The 18032-nt window shown below is 48.7% G+C and overlaps 1 protein-coding gene across 5 annotated transcripts in view; it reads left to right on the plus strand.

The window, feature by feature from the left end:
* Positions 1-18032, plus strand: part of APBA1 (amyloid beta precursor protein binding family A member 1) — a 189707-nt gene that overhangs the window by 167532 nt on the left and 4143 nt on the right. For 4 of the 5 annotated variants that reach the window (XM_019730532.3, XM_074330535.2, XM_019730527.3 and 1 more), the window contains exons 6-12: positions 349-381; positions 1393-1479; positions 2154-2339; positions 6126-6305; positions 8615-8827; positions 15039-15158; positions 17237-17377. In XM_019730532.3, the coding sequence (XP_019586091.1) occupies positions 349-381; positions 1393-1479; positions 2154-2339; positions 6126-6305; positions 8615-8827; positions 15039-15158; positions 17237-17377 (960 nt within the window). The remainder of the gene's footprint in view (positions 1-348; positions 382-1392; positions 1480-2153; positions 2340-6125; positions 6306-8614; positions 8828-15038; positions 15159-17236; positions 17378-18032) is intronic. The other variant, XM_019730551.3, reaches the window with a different exon arrangement.

The raw sequence follows: 18032 nt of genomic DNA on the forward strand, positions 1-18032 counted from the left end.
GAAAAAGTAGAACAAAATAAAGATATAGACTAAAATCAATGAAGTAGAAGACAGGCATGCAATAAAGTCAACAGAACCAAAAGTTGGTTCTTTGAAAACATTGATTGCAGTTACGTATAAGAAGTGACTCAATCCATTTCTTTTCCTCCTACTGCCCCTGACACCTGCTAAATTCTGAGTTAGGAAATCCATTGTTTGTAGAGTGGGATTTTTTTTTTTTCAGTCCACCTCCCACAGAAATGCTTTTACCACTATCGGTATTAGTTTGTCAATTCCTTCTTTGACTTTGAGTCTCTGCAAATTCTTTTCTAACTGTTCTCCTGTCTCTGTTTGTTCCATGCTAAGCAGATGGCCCAGAAATTAGCCAAAAGCAGGAAGAAGGTGCAGTACAAATACTTCATCAGCTTGGTGTTCTGCCTGTTCTTTTCATTTATTTATGTTTTACCTTATTATTATTTCGTGTTTTTGTTTTCTGCATCCAGCAAGTTTTTTGTTCAGATTTCTTTTTGAACCGCCCCATAAGCCACCGTTTCTTAAAACTCAGTTGCCTAAAGTGGCTGTTTTCTGTTGCTCATGAGTCATTTCACTTCAGAGGAACGGCAGGGAGCAGATTGGAGATGCTAAATGAATCGTACAGTAGTGTGAAAGTGTCCACCATTCAGGAGCATTATTGTGGCAGGGACTTGGGTCTGTTCAATTATAGTCATGTTTGATTTGCAGATTTGTCAGATTGCTGGATGCAAAAAAGAAAACTCGCTAATAACCACACACGTGCGGAGTTAAGCCCTAAATGAACTAGATGGATGCGCTTTTTTGGTTGTGGAGCTTCTAGGTGCTTATGAGCTACCCATGGGATGTTGAGGCATTGGGGCTGTTTCTTAATGGGGTGGTTTCAGGGTAGTGCTTCTGTGTTGCTGTGTGGGTGTGTGAACATGAAGACCTCTTACCAGAACTGCATCCAAATGACTTTGTTTGCACCTGCTATAAGCATTGTTCCCCATCCCCTGAGCAGGGGCAGATTCTGACTTTGCCAGGGTCCTGGGGTATCAGTCAGTGCCCTTGTTTCTTCAATCTTCTGGGCTCTGAAACCTTTGCAGAAAGGGCCATTCACGATCCTTGGTCGTAGAACCAAATCGACGGCAGTGAGTGACTGCTTCTAGAGGGGAAGAAGCAAAGGGGATCCTGCATTTCTCCTGTAAAGTGGAGACGCTCCCTCTTGTCCATGTGTCCGTCCTCTGTGTGGTGACTTCAGCTTTGACGATCTAATTCTGGAGTCTGCGTTGCTGTTCTGGTGACTGAGTCTCAGTGCCTCTGTGTGTGAGCTCGCCTTGCTCCCATGCACCCGCGTCCGAGGAATGTGCTAAGCTTTCCTCGGTGCATTTTTCTTCTCAGGCTCCTGAAGGCGAATCTCAGCCAATGACCGAAGTGGATCTCTTCATTTCTACGCAGAGAATCAAAGTGTTGAATGCTGACACACAGGTAGTAATGAGCTGGCTCCCACCATTCCCCGGGGTGAAGCTTAGCAGCATGGCAACTCAGAGACTGTGCCCGTGTCTGCAGAGCACCTGCCCCCAGATGCTGACTTCTATACAAGCTAGAAGGTGGTGTCTGCAGTGCTTGCTGGCGGAGGGGGACAGGGGCAGGGTGGACCTTGAGACTGTTTTCTTAAAGGTCAAAGGAAAAAATAAACCATGGATATTATTTGCTAATCAGTCTCATAAGTTTTTATCAGAAAATTCACAAACTTGAACAGATAGCCTTTCAAGAAATTTTGTTTAAAATCACACACACACACACACACACCCCAAATGCAGCCATCCTGTGTAGATTTTTTATCTTTTTTTTTTTTTTAACTTCCCCACCAGAGATTCTGCTGGTTGTAAAATGATTGAAATGTCTTTTCAGCTGCCACAGACCACTTCCTGGGTTATTATTAGCCAAGGGAATTGCCCCCAGGCCTGGGTGGATGCGGATAAATCTGCCAGCAGGGTCTTGGCAGGGAGCCCTGGAGCAGATATTTATTGAGCACCTCCTATGTGTCAGGCACTGTTCTACATGTGGACCACACTTGACTGGGCTGTGGGGTGGCCAACTCTCTTAGGGGTCATGAGGTGCTGCACTGGACTTACTGTCCTCTCCCTTCCACCCTCCAGGAGACAATGATGGACCACCCTCTGAGGACCATTTCCTACATCGCAGACATTGGGAACATTGTTGTGTTGATGGCCCGCAGGCGGATGCCTCGCTCGAACTCCCAGGAGAACGTGGAAGCCTCCCACCCATCCCAGGATGGAAAAAGGCAGTACAAGATGATCTGCCACGTCTTCGAGTCTGAGGACGTAAGGGTGGCTTTCCATGATCTCCCTCCCGTGACCTGAGCTGTCTCTGGGTGCCCAGATTCTAGTTCTCAGAACCTGAATCATCCGTGAAACAGATATTTATTGAGCACCTACTATGTGTCAGGCACTGTTCTAGTGCTAGGGATACAAGGCTGAGTAAAACAGACAAAGCATTCTTCATGAGGGTTGTAGGAAGACAGGAGATAAATGGATAGATAGATTTAATATAAAATTAGGTAACGGGAAGTTGGATAAAGAAAAAATAAAAGTAGGTCAGGGGATAGAGGGACGGGGCTGTTTCAGGGAGAGTAATTGACAAAGTCCTCTCTGAGGAGGCGAGATTTAAGCAGAGACCTGAATGAAGTCAGAGGAGACAGAGCAAGTGCAAAAGCCCTGAGGCAGGGGCCTCCTGCTATAGCTGAGGAAAGGCAAGGAGACCCAACTGCCGGAGAGCTTAAAGTGAGAGAAGAACGGGAAGAGTTCAGTCAGACCCTGGGGGCCCGTGTAGGTCTTACCTGGGCCCTGGGGCATTTGGGAGGACAGTTCTCGGTTGTGCAGGACTGCCTTGGGGGCTACAGGAAAGTCAGAATCTCTGTCCCTATCCACCCACCCACCTATAGTCCTTATGAAAACCAGCTGCTCCCCTTGTCATAAAGCCAGTAATTCTTACCCCTCCCCCCATCTCTCCAGGTGATGAAGTCAACAGAGAAAACTAGTTTATAACAGAGAGGGGCGCCATTCTTCCATTCAGCCTTCTTCCCCCAGTTGTGCTTAGAACTGCTGGCGAGGCCTCCAGCTTCAAGCTGCGTTAGCAGCTGAGCACCTCCTTGAGCGTGGCAGGCTTTGGAAGCTGCCCTCCAGGCCGGGGCCGCAGCCCCAGCAGGGTTTCGAACTGCAGAGCCCCGAGAAGGCCATGTCAGTGCCGCTGACGGTGCTCAGTTTCCCTCCTGTGCAGTGGAATAAGCTCTGTTTCTCATACCAAGCAGGGAGCTCTTACTACTTAAGCTGCCTGTGGTCACCTTGGCTCCTTAAAAGAGGTCATTTTTCTCCAGGAGAGTGTTCATCTTTCTAGCTGCAGTATATTTCCTTCTTCCAAAGAGTTAGGAGTCAGAGGCAAGCAGCTTTTCTCCAGGGAACCAGACCTGTCACAGCTGCAGCCTTGGAGAGGAGGTGATGCTTCCACTTCCTGCAACAGCCTGTGCTGGTCTGGTTCTCTAGAAAGCTGCCCTGGGACAAGGTCGCTGAGAAGGCAGAGAGCTTGCAGTGCCTCTCTCCACCATTCTCCCTGCTATGCCTTTCAAACTGAGGCCAAACTTGCAAACTGAGAGAACATGAGTTTTAGAAGGTTCTTGGAAAATTTCAGAAGAGTTAAATTTAGAATCTTAAGCCTCATGTGTCCTGCAGGCCCATGAAAAGGTGGGATTAGCTCTGCTCAGCAGGCCTGAGGCTCCCGGCATGCATATATATACACGGCTGAGGATGCTCTGCTACATTCTTCTGGCTTGAAGCTCCAAGAAGGGGTTTCTGTGCCTTGCGCTTCCTGTTGAGGAAGATGATGAAAGGAAAGAATGGGGAGCAAGATTAGGACCTGGGAATCGCACCCCTTGGCTTCCTAAGCAGAGGACAAAAGAAGGTCATTGGCTCCAGACCAGGGAGAGCTGGCTATGAAGCCTGCCTGCTCGGGCCAGCTGTGTGGCCACTCGGCTTCTGTAAGGTGATAGCCCCCTGCCCCCGTTATCGGGCTGCTGTGTGACTGTGCTACTGTGTAAACACCACAGCCTGTGCGTCCGCCACATCAGCCGTCCATGCATGATGGTCAGCAAGGTCCCAGGCATATGTGTTTCAGTTATCTGTCCACTTGTACCTCTGATGGCTGAAGCAGTGACTCACTTCCAGTTCTGCAGCAGGATGCAAGGTGGTGGTCCTTGATGTGACTTGTGGCACGTGAAGTCACCAGATTCTCAGAGTGAGAAAAATGTTTCTTTTCCCACGGCCAGCCACACAGAAAATCCTACTGTCACTATTAATTGGCTGCTTTTAGCAAAAACTAGGGAAGGTAGGAAAAGAGGTTAGAATTGTGTGTTTCTAAAACATCACTCTAGAGATTTGGTTTGGTTTGGTTATTTTTCTACCCATCTGAATTTCACAGAGAGGCAGTCCGGTGTGGTGGGCAAGGCGGGTGGGCCCTGGAATCAGTCTACCAGGATTCAGCCCCCCACCTCACCCCTTTCCCAGGAAATGGACAGTTAAACCTCTCAACCCCTGCTTCCCGATCTGTTCAATGGGGACTATAAAACAGAGCCACAATTCCGAAGTCTAAAGAGCTCTGAGAAACAAAAGGGAGCTTTGTAGCCAACTTGCTGATAAACCTGCCCTGAACTGCCATGAGGCTATTTATAGGATTTGTCCAGCTTACCAGGAATCTTACACATTTTGCTGCAGGAATATTACTGTGTTTAGTGATAGGACACTTCCCCAGGCCCTAAAAGGGTTATTATACAATGTATGATATAGGCATCCTGTCCCCTTTCTAAAATCCCAAATTTTCTGTATTGTGAAACACACTCAAGAGCTCATGCTTTCATCAGTCATAGGTTTAATGTGACGATTTTTGTGAGAGTCCTTGTAAAGCATTGAATGCAGTGTGGCTACATATGAAGTGCTCAGTGGCTACCCTGAGTCATAATGTTGATGAATTAATACAGGGAACGGTTATCAAAGCCCAGTGCAGCAGAAAGAACAGTGGAAGCAGAGTTCCCGTTCTGTGAGCTGTGTGACCTTGAGCAGGTTCCCTTGAGTTTCTGGGCCTCAGTCTCCTCACCTAGAAAACGTAACATTGGACTAGATCAGAGTTCTCAACAAATATTTTATAAATGCCCCGTTATCATCCCTAAAGGAAATTCATAGATAATATAACCTCCCCTTTTGAAAACATTTCTACAAACTAACCTAAGCATTGTCATAAATGTAGCACAAGGAGGAACCAAGGGAAGCGAGCTACAGTAACATTGTACTTACCACAGCATGTAAATGCTGAGGCCCAAGCATTCCATAAGGAATAATGGAGTCATCAGGTGCTTAAACCTACTTGATTAATAAGTTGGGATATGAAAACACAGCATTCAGCTGAATATTGTAAACACATTCTAGTTGACATTTGGAATTAAGGGCTAATTAAGACATTAGCTAGGTGAGTAGGTAGGCAAACACATGCGCACACACAGAATTACCCCACAGGACAGCAGATGTGCAGGCTGATCGTGGTGTAATTTACCCAGATACCATGAACAATTTTAAAGCTGCTGATTTTGCCAAGTCATGAAGCTTGCTCCTGGTAAAGTGCTGGGTAATGCGAAGTATGACATTCTCTCAGTTAACACAATAATTTTGTTCTTGGAACATTTGATGGGTGCCATTAAAGACTGTGTTTTTACATAAGTTTGAGTTGAGTTCTGGACTCAGATAATTAGACCCAGGGTTTACATGTACATGACTGTCCAGTGGGATATTTGAAAATTGTGTCAAATGTAGAATGACTCATCCCTGTGTAGGACCGTCCTTTTGCATGGCTGTAAGTCCAGCGTCTCTGAGTCCTGTCCACTGATTGCTGATAGCTCCTTCATCGCTGTTGTCATAATCAAAACTGTCCCCGCTAATTTTGAAATGGCCTCTGGCAGGCATTAGTGCCCCGTGTAGACCCATGGCCTGGCTGATGCCGACCGCTCGACAGTCCATCAGTAGGGCTGCCCTACTGACCTCCATCTTCCCTCTCTGGCTGCTGTCTAGGCCCAGCTGATCGCACAGTCCATAGGGCAGGCATTTAGCGTGGCATACCAGGAATTCCTCAGGGCCAACGGCATTAACCCCGAGGATCTCAGCCAGAAGGAGTACAGTGACCTGCTCAACACCCAGGACATGTACAACGACGACCTCATCCACTTCTCCAAGTCGGAAAACTGCAAAGATGTAAGTGCTTTCCTGAAGCTGTTCTCCACGCGGGGACAGCTGGGGAGGAGGCCAGGGAGTGCGGGGCGGGGATGGGGGCGTGAAGAGTGTGGCGTGGGCATGACATTGCTCAGGGCTCGGGCCATCTCTGGCTCCCCTGGCATGAGGCTCTGTGATTAAAGACTGCAGTGGAGGGCGATCTCCAATGAGGAGGCGTGTCCTCTGCCCCCGACAATCCTGAACTAAGTTTGGGGTGAGTTCCACTGGTGGGCAGAACCTGCACTCCGCCCGTACCAAGCCCACAGTTTAGGAAAGGGCACAGAAAGAGTGAAATGATGGTGCTGTTAGCAGCACTAGTAAAAGACTGCACTTGGCAAAATGGAACAAATCAGACAATAAATACTTCATTCCTGCAGGGTAGCTCCATTGTTTCAGACCCAGCTCTGTAGGAGTGTCTGGAAGAAAATGGGGCCATCCGAGCTGGCCTGGAAGCTGGGGTGTTCTTTGGAAAGTGTAGGGGCATGCAGAGGGCTCAGCCAAAGTAACAGAAGCATGAAGGTCAGGAATGGTCTGGGGAGCCATAAATGTGGCAGTGTGGCTGGAGACAGGGGTGCACATGGAAGGGACAGGAAGACGCTAGCACGGAGTTCGGGTCAGAACTGAAAGGCTTAAAAGTCCAGCTGAGCAGCCTGGACTTTATCCAATCGATAAGAAGTACCCTTATGAGAAAGGGATCTGTTAATCCACTGTATGTTAGGTGTCTGGGTTCCTTAGAAGCAGAGCCCAAGACAGGGATTCTCATTCAAGGGACTCTGAGGGAGAATGCGCTCAGAAAAAAGAGTGTGGGTGGCAGGGTAGTGGGAATTCTCAGGAGGAATGTGGCCTCACTGGAGATGAGCCTCATCCTGATCCACAGAGAAGCTCTGAGTGACAAGTCACAGGACAGACTTACCCCACATTGGGCCAAGGAGCTGGCAGGCTTTTGTACCCTGTGCCAGTCAATTATTGACACCAAGGTTGGGTGGGGGTTTATCAGTGTGCTCGGGGTGTCATAACAAAAATACCACAGACTGGATAGCTTCAGTGACAGAAATTCATTGTCTCCCAGTTCTGGAGGCTGGAAGTCTGAGATCAAGGTGTCAGCAGGGTGGGTTCCTTCTGAGGTCTGTGAGGGAAACATCTGTTTCAGGCCTCCCTCCTTGGCTTGTAGATGACTGTCTTTTTCTTGTATCTTCATGTCGTCTTCCCTCTATGGATGTCTCTGTTCAAATTCCCCCTTCTTTAAAGACATTGGTCATATTAGATTAGAGCCCACCCTAATGACCTCATTTTAACTTGATTAGCTCTGTAAAGACCCTGTATCCAAATAAGGTCATATGCTGAGGCACTGGGCATTAGGACACAGGGCAACATGAATTTGAGGGAGGACACAGTTCAACCCCTAACTGGGAGGGGGGCTGTCTCTCATTAGGCTAAAGGAAGTTCTCCAGGGTAGTGGCCAGCTGTGAGCTTCGGCAGCCAGAGGAAGGGGACACCAGGCAATGACAGGTCCAACCCCCACAGCCACCACTGCAGTGTGTGTTAGAGCATATGTGTATCTGTGAATAGGAATAAGTCAACGCACACACATTCTTTGTTGGCTGCTTCCCGGAAGTGTCCTACCCCTTTGTGGTGTCTCTGCAAACCTTACCAGATGGCAGGTATCCAAAACTAACTCCCGTCTCCTCTGCCCTGCCAGGGAAGACCACACAAAATGACACATGTCCCGAGCATGGTCTTCCTGTTTGCACTGCCAGCCTTTTGGTTGTGATAACTTGAGCATCTTTTTTTTCTTTTTCTCTTTTTCCTAAGCTTTCTCCTTGCAGAGAAGTGTTTCTGTAATGGGTATTTATTCATTTTTAACTAACTCTTAAATGTTGGCGAGAACCTGCAAAGCACTGTGGACTAGGGGAACCAGTGCATAGACTCCAAAAGCTATTTCTGGAAACCGTAACTCTCCACCAAAGCGCCCACCTACACAGTCTCTTCTCCTACCCCCACCCCCAGGGGACAATAGGAGAAAACACAAACCATGGTGCCCTTCATGGTTATATTGCCAAGTCAAGACTGCTTATAGGGAACAAGAATTACAAAAAAAAAGTAGGGGCCTGTGTTAAATCACGTCTTACACACTCCGATGTAATGGAATACTGAGACGACAGGACTCTTGGGTTGGAGTCTTCAGGGAACTGTGTCTTTAGTCAAGACAAGAAAAGCAGAAATGCTCTGGTTTCTGTAGCTGCCCTGGATGGTTGCTGATTCAGGCTTTGTACGCGTTTCTCTCCTTTCAGGTCTTCATAGAGAAGCAGAAGGGAGAAATCCTAGGTGTGGTGATCGTGGAGTCCGGCTGGGGGTCCATCTTGCCAACCGTGATCATAGCCAACATGATGCATGGTGGGCCCGCTGAGAAATCAGGGAAGCTGAATATCGGGGACCAGATCATGTCCATCAATGGCACCAGCCTGGTGGGCCTGCCTCTGTCCACCTGCCAGAGCATTATTAAGGTACCTGGGAGTGGGGGGAAATAACTTCCGTTGTAGCCCCGAAAGGACAGGAAGTGTGACTGTAGTCCAGCCACTATGAACTTATTCTAACAGCACACCCGTCCCAGGCGTTACTAATCGATCACAGCACTCTCACACTAAGCCCAGAGATGGCCTCAGCAGAATTTTTCTCAGCTCGGTAATCTGGACAGTCACCTGGGGCAGTGGTTCTTAAATCCCACCCCAATGTCCGGAGACAGTTCAGCTTGTCACAAGGGAGGTGGAGGTGCTGCCAGCATCCAGTGGGTAGAGGCCAGGGATTCTGCCAAACAGCCTCCCATGCACAGCCCCGCCCCACAGCAAAGGGCCACCCAGCCCAAATGGCAGCCATGAGAAAGCATGCCTTAGGGAGATAGAGCTCAGATGTGGGGCAGAAAGATCGTGAGAGGGGGGTCAATGAGGGAGGGTTCTTGCAGACTGGGCCTGGGTCTGGGAAGGTTTGGGGCAGAGGAGCAGGCAGAGGGATACTCGGAGTGAAGGTGGGGCTGAGGCCCGACAGGAATGCAGGACCTCCTGAGAACTGGCCAGGCTGCATGCGGGTGCCCGTGACACACCTGCCAGGCCGTGCCCAGCCCTTCACCGTCAGCACCCCTTCTCATGGCAGAGCCCACAGATGAGGCATGAGAGACTCTGAATGACGAATGACGTGCCCGGGACCCCCCTCCCCACCCCTGACAGACAAGTCCAGATCCCGCAGGCCGTTCTTCCCTGCCCCTGCAGGAAGAAGGCAAATGAGGGACGCTGAGCCCAAGGAGGGCAGCGCTGACTTGCCCTGCTACCACGGGGCGCCTCATGGATGGATCACACATAAAGGTGGAAGCAGGGCCCGCTCAGAGCACAGTCAGCACTGCCTGAGCAGTGTCCTAATGGAAAAAGGTTGTTGGCATGAGTCGCTGACCTCTGATGTCTGTAAAGGGAGCCTCTGTGGAAGCAGAAAATTAAAAGGCCAGGAGGTGGTGACAGAGATGTAGTTGGTGAAGATGGCGAGTGTGAAGAAAACCAATGTGTCTGTGGCTTTCCTCAGCAGAGACGTACTCAGCCAGCGGGCAGGCCCCAGCGAGGACCAGCTGCCCTTCCTCTGTGCCCCGATGCACCGCTTTGTGGAAGGGGAAAAGGGGATTGGCCCAACCATGGTGCCTCTGGCTCCACTGATTTCAGCTAGAATTGCCAGCACCAAATGAGGACAGTTAGTGGGTTTTATTATTAGGTGGGTGCAAAAGTCATTGCGGTTTAAAGAGTTAAAAATAATTGCAGAAACCTCAATGACTTTTGCACCTACTAATGTTTTTGTTTTAATTCTGTATACAGCACACCCTGTCTGCCTACACCTGAGCAGGTGCTCACATGGTCCCTCCCTCACCACCTTGGGGCACTTGCAGGAAATGTTCTGAGCTTCTTCATGGTTTCATTTCAGCATGGTTTGTTTCAGTGTTGTGTCCGTGCTCCCTGCGATGAATTTAACAAGCAACGCTCATCCAGATAAATTAGTGCTCGGCAAACTGACTTGAATCACCCAGGGGTCTTGTAAAAATGCAGGTTCTGGTTCAGCAGGTCTGGGGTAAGATTCTGCATTTTCAACAAGCTCCTGGGTGATGACATCACCAGTCAGCCTGTGCTTTGAGGACCCAGGGTCTAAAGCCACATACTCTGCGTCTTGCCATTTTAATGCATGTTGACCTTTTCCCCCCAGTTGTAGGAAATACAATACACTGCTAGAATAGAGTTATAGGTATTGAATTGTGTTAACTGCTTTCTTCCCTAGCTCTTATCTTTTCTGTCATAACTCCTAAACCATAATAATTGGCAGGCAAAGCATGCTAGCAGTCTGCCTGTTCAATTCCTCCACGGTTCTGCCCTCCTGATTTTTTTTTTTTCTTTCTTAAACTAGAGCACTGCTTCCCCTTCCTGTTCCCCGGGCTTATCCTGGTTCTACTTCTCCGTTGCCATAGAGACCATTCTGGCTTCTCTCCCCTCCATTCTTCCCTACCCTTTCCCTCCCATCAGATTTCTTAATTTGCAGCACCATTCCACCGTTGTCATGGGGACAGAATGACCATTTATTTAATGGGCACCTCCAATAAAATGGTCGCTCAGAAATCCAAGCTAATGAGACCCAACGTGAAGCACTGATGAGGAGCAGCAGAGCAAATGCATGGTCTGGTTATTTCCAGTTGCTGTCTCTCCAAACCTCGTCGTGCAGCACATTTCCCCAATCTAGAAATTCTGTCGCTGAGGGACAAATCTGGCATCTTAATTCACACAAAAGGAAGGCATCCTCCAGAGCGACGTGAACTTTTAGGTAACATTGAGAAAAGAGTCATTTTCTTGCTTTTCAGTATGCTTTCTAAGCTTGCCCTGTACCTCACAAACATACCTACATAATCCGTGGTTAATAGGTGTAAACCTTTAACACAGGTGGCTTTGTCGGAAGAGTTGTGATTCTAACTGGTTGCCCGGTTTTCCACACTCTTTGCTCATATTTCCCACATGTTCCTGGCCTCGCATGATTGTGGAGAGAGAGGGGAAGGGACTCAAGGCCTCTGGCTGCCCGGTCATGTGCCCGACAGCCCTCCCCTGAGCTGCTGGAGGCCTTGCCCCACCGATTCCCAGTGCCGAACTCATTTCCTGGCACATAGCAAATGATCACTAACTATTTATTGATTAAGTGAGGGAAAAATAGGAAGCACAAAAAGGAAAAAGAAATATATGCATGAATGGTGTCTGAAGAAACTCCACCCCCGCCCCACCCGTATTCAGCAAAAGAAGCCTATTTTTAATTTTAAAAATAGGTGTTTCTAAGCATAACGGTTGAGATGCGGTGTTGTCGGCAAACACATTTAGGAAGGAGAGAAAAAAGCATGAAAAAAGCATAGAAATGAGAAGTGGAAGAGAGCTTAGACGATGTCACCATTTGTTCGGCCGATGAAAAGATCGAGGTGGAAGAAGAGGGTAGCAGGGTGTCTGAGACCCCACGGAACTGTGGTGGCAGGAACATGACTTGAGCCCAGCTCTCCTAACACAGCTGAGTCCTGTCACCAAGCCCTGTGTCCCCGTCAGCATGGACGACAGACCTGCTGTCTGGCTGAAGACCAGGGAGACTCGCTGTCAGCTCATCCATTCATTGCTCTTTTTTGAAATCATCATTTCTTGAACCAGAGAAGTTTCCCAGAGATGGTCCAGAAACCACGGGGAGACGCTGGTAACGGCTGCCTGTGTGCGTACCCCAAGTCACCATAAGCCACGTTACAGCCATTGGGAGGCTCAAACCCCACAGAAAACAGAGTGATTCACAACACCGAGGATACAAGCCGAACCGCTGGAGGTGGGAAATTAAATGGAGCTCCTGAAAATGCACACGTGGAGAGGACAAACTGAAATCGATCAAAAGCAGTGGGGAAGCAAGTGGCAAGAGCCCTGAAAAACGCGCGCCAGGCAGGAAAGCCAGCGGAAAGCACGGCCCCCGTGCCAGGCTGGAATAAAGGACGTGGGGACACGATCTGTTCTTCCCTTGCTCTTTCTGGCTTCTCATTGAGCAAGCCTTACTCATGGATCAATGACACAGTCTCTCCCGCTGTCTCTAATGGGGAATTATGGTGTAGGAGAAAATGCTGTGGTTTTGAACACAGACAGACCTGGGTTTGACAGTTGCTGTGGGTGAACTTGGCGAGTTGTTTAGTATCTATGAGCCTCAGTTTCCTCTTCCATAAAATGGGCATAATGATAGCTGCCAGTTTGTCAAGGAGATTAAAGGAGACAGCTCCTGCGACTCTCCAGGTTAATACCCAGCAAGAAGCCAGTGTTCAGTGACAGATGGTTCGGCTGGTTTCATTGTCAGGATAGGTTTTGAGGGACAGTGGTCTTAGGGGTGCTCACACATGGTACAGACATGCCGATGGTCGAGTGGCCATCAGGCCAACCATCTCTCTCACAAGCTATCGCCCCCACCCCAACATTGCTCGCCCCTGCTCTCAGAGAGCACACTGACCATAGGAGTGAGTCGTAAATGGACATCATTGGCTCTAATCATCCCTTGGAGAAGTTAAGGCACCTGGGTACAGCTGAGTTCATTGTTCTGCAATAGTCATCTCTACCAGTTTTCAACATTGAGTGTGTATCACTGGGAAGACTAGTTAACACACAGAATGTCGGGTCCCATCCCTGTAGTTTCTGATTCAGTAGGTGTGGGTGGACCCCAGGCTGCATTTCTAAGAAAAGTGGCCAGGTGTTGCTGCTGCTGCCGGTGTGGGGTCCTCTTTTTGAGAATCACTGGTATACTTGTTGGCCAAGCATAATAAAGCCAGACTACCAGAGGTTAAAAAAAAACAACAAACAAAAAAACCCTATCATCCCTCAATCTAAAGCATATCTTAATTACTTAGAAACAAAAGGTGTGTGGGTCACTTCTGCCACTCAGAAAGGCAAGTCGCACTCTTGCCACAAATTTGTGTCGGTGCTAAAGTCATCTAATACCAGTTTCACCTCTGTGCTCAGCAAGGTGCTTGTGAGGAAAGCAGAGGCCTAAGCAGGGGAGTCATCACCTCAGTTCTGACCCCCCACAGAGAGATTTTGCAGACTGGTCAAGGAGTGAAGGCTGGCAGTGGTGGCTGTGAAATTTGCAGATTTCTATTTACAGAATAAGAGGCAGTCCCCTTTCAGACTAAAATGGATTTCTCATTGTTCTCCCAGGCTTCTCTTTCCCCTCTGCCCATCAAGGGCACACGCTGGACCTGTTTGTGAATTGATCGAGTGCTGTCTCCAGGGGATAGAGTGGACTTGGGGGGAACAGAGCCCCCCTTTTCCTGAACACCTGTCCCGCCTCTGGTGTTCAGAGCTCTCCCTCAGGAGGGGTTGCCCACCTACCCCCAGCACCAGCGTTTAGGAACAGCTTCTCCCCTTCCCCTCTGCCCCTTCGGAGGAGAGGGCCCCGGGCTGACCTGTAGCCATTTCCCGGTCAGCTGGCCTTGCTACATGGGAGTCCAGTGGGACATGTATTTCCCACAGGACCACTGGGATCTCCCACCTCAACTCTCAAAGCAGGGCCTCCAGCCAAAGCTCTGTGGTCTGCTTACCTACCACAGGGTGCAAAATTACCCCCTTTTTCTCCATGTGCCATGACTTGAAAAGGGTCGGAAAGCACCTGCTATAGGCCATTTGGTCTGGACAATCCATCGGGCGGCAGTTAGCTGAGCAGGCAGTCTCCAGGAGACCTGGGAGGTGGGCGTTTATCCCAGGGCTGAATTACGTTTGTCTGGCACTCTCCTCTTAGGGTGGTAGGACCTGCAGGGGGAAAAGCTTTCCCCTGCCTGAGAGAGGGAAAACATAGCTTTGTGATGATTTTCTAGGGCTCTGGTCACTGCCACGCATATTCAGGAAACAGGAAGGCAGGCCTGTGCTAGGCATACACTAGACTGGAGTGGGGGAAGCTCTCTAGTCCCCTTTTGATCTTCAAAGACCACCTTTTCCTCTGCCCTCCATTCTGATTTAGAGGGAGGGGCCTCTTACCAAGGATCACGAAACTGCAGACAATCTCCAAGTCTTATTTTCTACTTCCTTCTCCACCAGCAGCTTATTCATGCCCCCAAGGAGGCCTTCACTGAGTGGATTCCTGTCTGTTCCCTGCTTTTCCCCAGGTGCTCGTGGGAATGTTGATAAAATCTAACAGTTAGAGAGCATGGGGGAGCAGGAGCGTCAGAGACAGACAACAAGCCTCGATGAATTGGGCCAGTGGCTGTGAATTAGATGTTCTTTGTTAGAAGAGGAGGAATCGCTAGAGTTTGCCTTTCGGAGAAAAAGTCTGTTTGCCACTTGTCTCTCTCCTGACTAGGAGACAGAGATTGTGCACCCTCCATCTTCCAAGCCTGAAAGTACACGCGGCAGTTTTCCTCTTAGTTGCACAGATGACCACTTTATTCAGATCCCTTGAACACAGCCCATTTCCCCAAATGAAGACATTGCCCACAGACACTGGTGTCTGCACGGAGGAAAGGGCTGCGTGTAAAGCAGGCAGTTTCTCGCGTGCTGATACGGCCTGGCAGTGGCCCGCAGGTAACATCAGGAGTCAATGGAATAACAAGTGTCCTTGGGGCTTCATTTGCCATTGGTGCCGTTAGCTCCCATCCCGTCTGTCAGCCTCAGTGGTCACCATGTCCACTGCGCTTTGTTCACTTTTCAGGGCTTGAAGAATCAGGCCCGGGTAAAGCTGAATATCGTGAGATGTCCTCCGGTGACCACCGTGTTGATCAGGAGACCAGACCTTCGCTACCAGCTGGGTTTCAGCGTCCAGAATGGAATTGTAAGTATCACTCCATAACCGTTTCCAAAAGTCTGACAAAAATGTGGCCCAGTGTTTGTTTGTTCTAAGCTGGTCAGTTCCCTGAAAGAAGAGGAGGAATGGGTGAAGACAGGCTCAGCTTCCTCCATGGGCAGAGATTTCCGTGCCTTTCCACGGGAGACGAGGAAGGCCCTTCTCAGAGCCCTGGCCCTCAGAGCCCGAGTCGCTTTGTGACTGTGCAGTGTGGCCCTCCCAGCTGTCAGCTGGAGATCGTTTGGGAGGTAACAGCAAGGGCTTCCTTCCCGTCTGGCTCTGAGGGACTGCCACCCTGTCACCACCCTGTCTATGCAAACCCTGCAGAGCTGCTGCTGGTCCCCAAGCCTGGCTGTGGAGCACTGGGGGCTGGGCTTCAAAGCAACCCCTGATTGCAGCTCACAGCCCAGACTGGGAACCCCAGACCCGAGGGCTGTTACACGCGACTGGTCTGTGCTTTGCCTTTTTAACCTCAATTTGCACTTTAGGGATACAGAGTGTTTTTATCATTTGGATGTCTGCCTTAAAATAATACTTCCCTTTTTTCTTAATCATGGTGAAACCTACACAACATTATACTGACCACTTAAACCACTTTTAAGCGTACAATTCAGTGGCAATACGTACATTCACAAAGTGTTACACGATCATCACCACTATCTCTTTCCAGAACTTTTTCTTCATCCCAAACAGATATTCCATACTCAGTACCACTTTCTTTTCAGCATTGCTTACTTTTCTGGACCCATAATCATTCTGGATTTGAGTGGCAAATCTATCCTCTATCTGTAACCTTCTTGATTCTACAGATTTTGGATATGCCCTCCCTCTCTTTGCATTCATCTTTCCAGATAGAATAAGTCAATTCTTTTTCCTACTTAAATTTCAATTTTTCCTACTTACATTTTAAGAGTTGTAGATAATCAAAAATGTATTCCAAGTTATGGTTTAAGGTTTAGAAATAGCCATTTGAGGTTCCTAATCGGAGTTGAAAAATCCACCCAGTTCATCTTTTCTTTGTACCTATGTAGCCTCATGTGCTTTTTGGAGAGGAGCCTGGGTCACTCCTTATATTAATAGTTTGGGTCTGATATCATATTTTTATCTGTTTATACTTCCTGTTTTGCTTTGTTCATATTTGAATAATAGTAAAAGTTCCGGTGTGAACAAAGGGTTGTTATGTAATAGATGTGGGTTTATTGGCATCCTCTTTTTTTTTCCTTCAAACTGTGCATAGCTCCTAAGGAATCTATTGACCCAAAGTACGTGACAGGCTGAAGGTTTTCACACGCTCATAGACACAGGAAGTGTGTTGTGACAAGATGCTGCAGACTTCTCTGCATAGGATTTTAAATAAAGGTGCATAGTCGGGAGTGAAAAGTCAACTTAGTAAATTCAAAATATATTCTTCTTGGAAAATTCTGGTTGCTTTGTGTGTGAGGTGGGGGTGGCTATAGCCTGCAGGGTGGAGCCCAGAGCCATCCACATGAGGGAATGCAGGCTCATTTCCAGCCACCTGCCGCCCCTGCCCACCCACTGGGATGAAAACCAGGTACAGTGTCATTTCCGTGAGTCGGGAAAGCGGAAAGGAGCAGCTCCCCTCCAGCAGGAACACCACGTGGTGTTCAGCCCCTTTGGCTCCTGTGACTGTGACCCTAAAAAGTAGCCGCTAGCATGATACAGTTTGACATTTGAGTCCCGGCGATGATTGTGGGAAGTAATATTCACCTGAGGTATACAAGCTGCCAGTTTGAAAAGCCGTGGCGACTTGGTGACAGGCCCAAACAGTTCTTTTTACAGGACCCAGCCGGAATGAAAAGTAGTCCGAGTTCAGTGCCTGTGAAATCCAGTGACCTGCTAATGTTCTCTGTGCAAAGTGCATGAACAAAGTGACCATGTGGGCATACAGAACCCTATTTCGTGTGCAAAGAAACAATGATTCCAATGCCCAGAGCCTCATTATGGCAGCTTCTCAGAGAGGAGGGGCAGGGGCTCCAGAGAAGGCAGCTCTCTGTCCCCACCCCGTCCCCTGCCCAACACGGGAACTTGGCCTTTGACTCTGACAGATCTGCAGCCTCATGCGAGGGGGAATAGCCGAGAGAGGAGGCGTCCGCGTGGGACATAGGATCATTGAAATCAACGGGCAGAGCGTGGTGGCCACCCCACACGAGAAGATTGTCCACATCCTCTCCAATGCTGTGGGGGAGGTAGGAGTGGGGCGCCGGTCCGGGTCCTCTGGGGCCCCTCGCCTCGGGCTCACCCAGGTCCTGAGGAGGCCTTCCAAGAGGTGTCCTGCCCCAATCCCAAACACTCGTCCACCACCAGAACAGTGTCTCAGACCAGAGTTTAAACCCATTCCTGAGAGGAGGTCTGAGAGCACCTCCGTAAGATACGATCAAGTCCCCTTTAGTCTTAGGACGATTTGATTACTTTTGCTTCAAGTCTTTTTTAAGTCTATAAGATTCAGGTCTACAATATTATCATTCAACCTCTGTATACACTACGTAGTGATCACCCTCAGAAGTCTAGTCACCACCCATCACCATAGAGTTGACCCCCTTCGCCCTCGTGCCCAGCCCCCTTCCCTTCTGGTAACCACTCATGTGTTCTCTGTATCTATGACTTTGTTTTGGAAGATATAACGCTAAGGGTATACTGCTAAGTAAAATAAGTCAGAAGGGAAAAGAAAAATAGTGTTTGATCTCACTTCTGTGTGGAAGCTAAGACAAGAAAAAACAATCTCACCGTCTCTTTTTAGCTCTCAGCTTCTCTCCATGGCTGCCCAGTTCTCTCCATTTTTTCCCATCTCATCTCACCAAATGTGCCTGGAAAACTGAAGTTTTAGATTCTAGTCTAATCAAC

Source organism: Rhinolophus sinicus, chromosome 16 (genome assembly GCF_057876585.1).
Source record: "Rhinolophus sinicus isolate RSI-liver-muscle chromosome 16, RSI-T2T, whole genome shotgun sequence".
Lineage (NCBI taxonomy): Eukaryota > Metazoa > Chordata > Mammalia > Chiroptera > Rhinolophidae > Rhinolophus > Rhinolophus sinicus.